The sequence below is a fragment of the Phytophthora parasitica genome (assembly GCF_000247585.1).
Source record: "Phytophthora parasitica INRA-310 unplaced genomic scaffold supercont2.21, whole genome shotgun sequence".
Taxonomy (NCBI): Eukaryota; Oomycota; class Peronosporomycetes; order Peronosporales; family Peronosporaceae; genus Phytophthora; species Phytophthora nicotianae.
In genome coordinates this window covers 298,995-301,538 of record NW_008649007.1, presented here as the reverse complement: position 1 = coordinate 301,538, position 2,544 = coordinate 298,995, and the positions used below count along the sequence as shown (strand labels likewise).

Below are 2,544 nucleotides of genomic sequence, written 5' to 3'. Positions count from 1 at the left end.
TGACCAAGAAGGAGGTGCAGGACCTGCTCACTCAGCACCAGATCCCCTTCACCATCTTCTACACGGGTCTCTTTGCCGAGTTCCTGCCCTTCTTCCTTGGTTACCACTACGACGAAGGTTACATGAACGTGGTGGGCAAGGGCGAGACGGCCTTCAGCATCACGGCGCGTACGGACGTGGGTCGCTTCGTGGCGCATGTGCTGTCCACCGCCCCCAAGAGCGCGCTTGAAGGTGCCAAGATCCCGTTCGAGGCCGAGCGTCTGTCGCCTCTGCAGATCCGCGACCTGGTGGAGAAGAAGCTCAACAAGAAGATCGAGGTGCGTCACGTCGACTACGAGGAGAACAAGAAGAAGTTCGACACGGACTTTGCGGCCTTCCTCACGACCCTCTTCGAGGAAGGTCGTGGTGTGGCCGGCACGGAGCAGGAGGTACAGGAGAGCGTGGCCAAGTTCTTCCCGGACTGGAACCCCGCCAAGTACGAGTCCTTCATCGCCTAAGCTAAGTGAATACACTGTGAATTCAGCTGGTGACTCCGTATTCATATTCCCCTTGTTTTATTAATCGAAATTACCCATCAGATTCACACGAGAATATTACAAACTTGGTACGCTTGATTGCCGTCGAGCTATGTCGTGCCATTTACGCTTTTCCCTTTTTACTACGTAGTAAGATGTTGGAGGAATGCCTGGCAAACTGCCTCTCTTTGGTCTTCATGGAGGCCCATACGTTGTAGAATGAGGAAAGCATGCAGCATTTTAAGTGGCAGTGTTGGTATGAATGACGCTCCCGTGGTGTAGGGGCATGCCTCGAACCAAGTGCATCTACGGTTGTACTCACTTTGCCGTGGGCAGAAAATGGTTACAGCTGACCGAGTGATGAAAGCTTAAATTACTGCGAAATATAGACCCAACGAAAACGCAAGGTGAAATTGACCACCTTATGATACAAGAAATACATGTTTTTGCTGCGAGACGGCATCTGTGTATGGCCGATACTTTACCTAGCTTAGTAAAAAAAAGGACACTCGTCTTGTATACGTTCGACACACAGAGCGTGAACACTGCATATTGAGTGCTTAGAAAGCTGGACGCGATGGGCTGCAAAGGCGACTTCTGATCCATGTTGTCTTGTGTCGCCTCTCCGCCTGCAGCGCTTGAATTGTTTGGGCCACTTCATGTTGAAAGCTGCTAACATCTCGCTTGTGTCTTCTTTGTATCATCGTTCGCCCAATTCTTCTGTTGGGATTTTTATCAACACGATAATCCCGTTCGTTCCTCTTGCGAGAGTTTATGATAAAACCACGTGGAGATAATTGCCGATGGTCACGGCTACTTGGCAGTTGTCCGTCACTCTCAGATCCACTACTTTCGTTATCGGCCTCGACTTCATTGCCACTGTAGCTGCTCGTTACTTTTATCCACCGTTTTCTATTTAGCTCTTGCGTTCTCTTGGTCCCTATCCGACACCGCTCTGGTATCTTCCCATAACTTTTATCCTGTGTACAATAGGCGCCCTCGCTAACCTCTCTTTCGTGGAGATGCTTATGTGGTTCTTGAGCTTTCGGTGCGCTTGCTAGACGATCAAATTCGTCCACGTTTTGATTTTGTGCTACACTGCTGAAGTGAGGATTCCCACAATTCTCCACCCCCATACGTTGCTCCATAGATGCCACCAAGCGGTTCAAAGACTGGTTGTGCCAGAGTTGATCATGGAGACTTCGTCCCTCATCGATCCAACCTTCCACATCGTCAATGGACGTAAGACCCATCACTCGTCGCCTTGCAGTCTCTGCATCTTCCTTTTCACGCTGCGCTCGCTCATTTTCAATTTGCTGGTGCAGTTGCTTCCGCTCTAGCTCTTCTTGTTCTCGTTGTTGTGTCTCCTTCACCTCGGCAGTTTCCTTCGTATCAATAGCTAGAACGTGTCTAAGTTTGAGCATAGTAAGATCCAGCTTCTCTACAACTTGTCGCTGAACTACTTCCTCGAAAGAATCTCTATTCTCTACTGGCGCCACGCCAATTGCGTTATCTTCGGCTTCCTCAGGAGGCTTGCCACTGTCTTGCCTTTCCGAAGTTATAAGATCGATATTGAGGTTGTTTTGGACCCAATCAACATTTCGCCACGAAATATCAACATTTGTGTCGTCTTTTTCCTCCTTGAATGACGCTATTGACAGTTTTGCTTCGATCTCTTGAATTTTGCGCTCGGTGAGGCTTCGTAATGTTTTGATCTCTGCTTCCACTGTAGATTCACGTTGAGTTGATATGTCTACTCTTTCGAGCTGTTGTAGTACATTTTCAATGTCAGCTGAACACGTTAGTAGTTTACCACGCATAGGTATTAACCGGAGTATCTCCATTTCACGCTCCTTTGTCTCTTTCTCTTCGGCCTTCTTCTTTTCTTCCGCAGCTCCTTTCTCTTTCTTCTCCGCTTCTTTCGCCGCAGCAGCGGCGTCTTCCTCGGCCTTCACGTCGGCTTTCCGTCGCTCTGTCATGTCTGCAAACGTTAGATCCAGTTGGGATACGATCGTTTGGGTGGCAGACT

The 2,544-nt window shown here is 48.9% G+C and overlaps 2 protein-coding genes across 2 annotated transcripts in view; one reads left to right on the top strand and one right to left on the bottom strand.

Moving 5' to 3' along the window:
- Positions 1 to 614, top strand: part of PPTG_22683 (hypothetical protein) — a 3,571-nt gene extending 2,957 nt beyond the window's left edge. Inside the window, exon 2 of the mRNA XM_008905804.1 lies at positions 15 to 614. Within this exon, the coding sequence (XP_008904052.1) occupies positions 15 to 497 (483 nt within the window). The 3' untranslated portion in view covers positions 498 to 614. The remainder of the gene's footprint in view (positions 1 to 14) is intronic.
- Positions 615 to 1,431: 817 nt separating this feature from the next.
- PPTG_09790 (hypothetical protein) lies at positions 1,432 to 2,494 on the bottom strand (the record flags this gene model as incomplete). Its single annotated transcript, XM_008905578.1, has 2 exons — positions 1,432 to 1,455; positions 1,523 to 2,494. 2 exons carry the CDS (start codon positions 2,492 to 2,494, stop codon positions 1,432 to 1,434), a joined length of 996 nt encoding a protein of 331 aa, XP_008903826.1.
- Between the last annotated feature and the right edge of the window lie 50 nt (positions 2,495 to 2,544).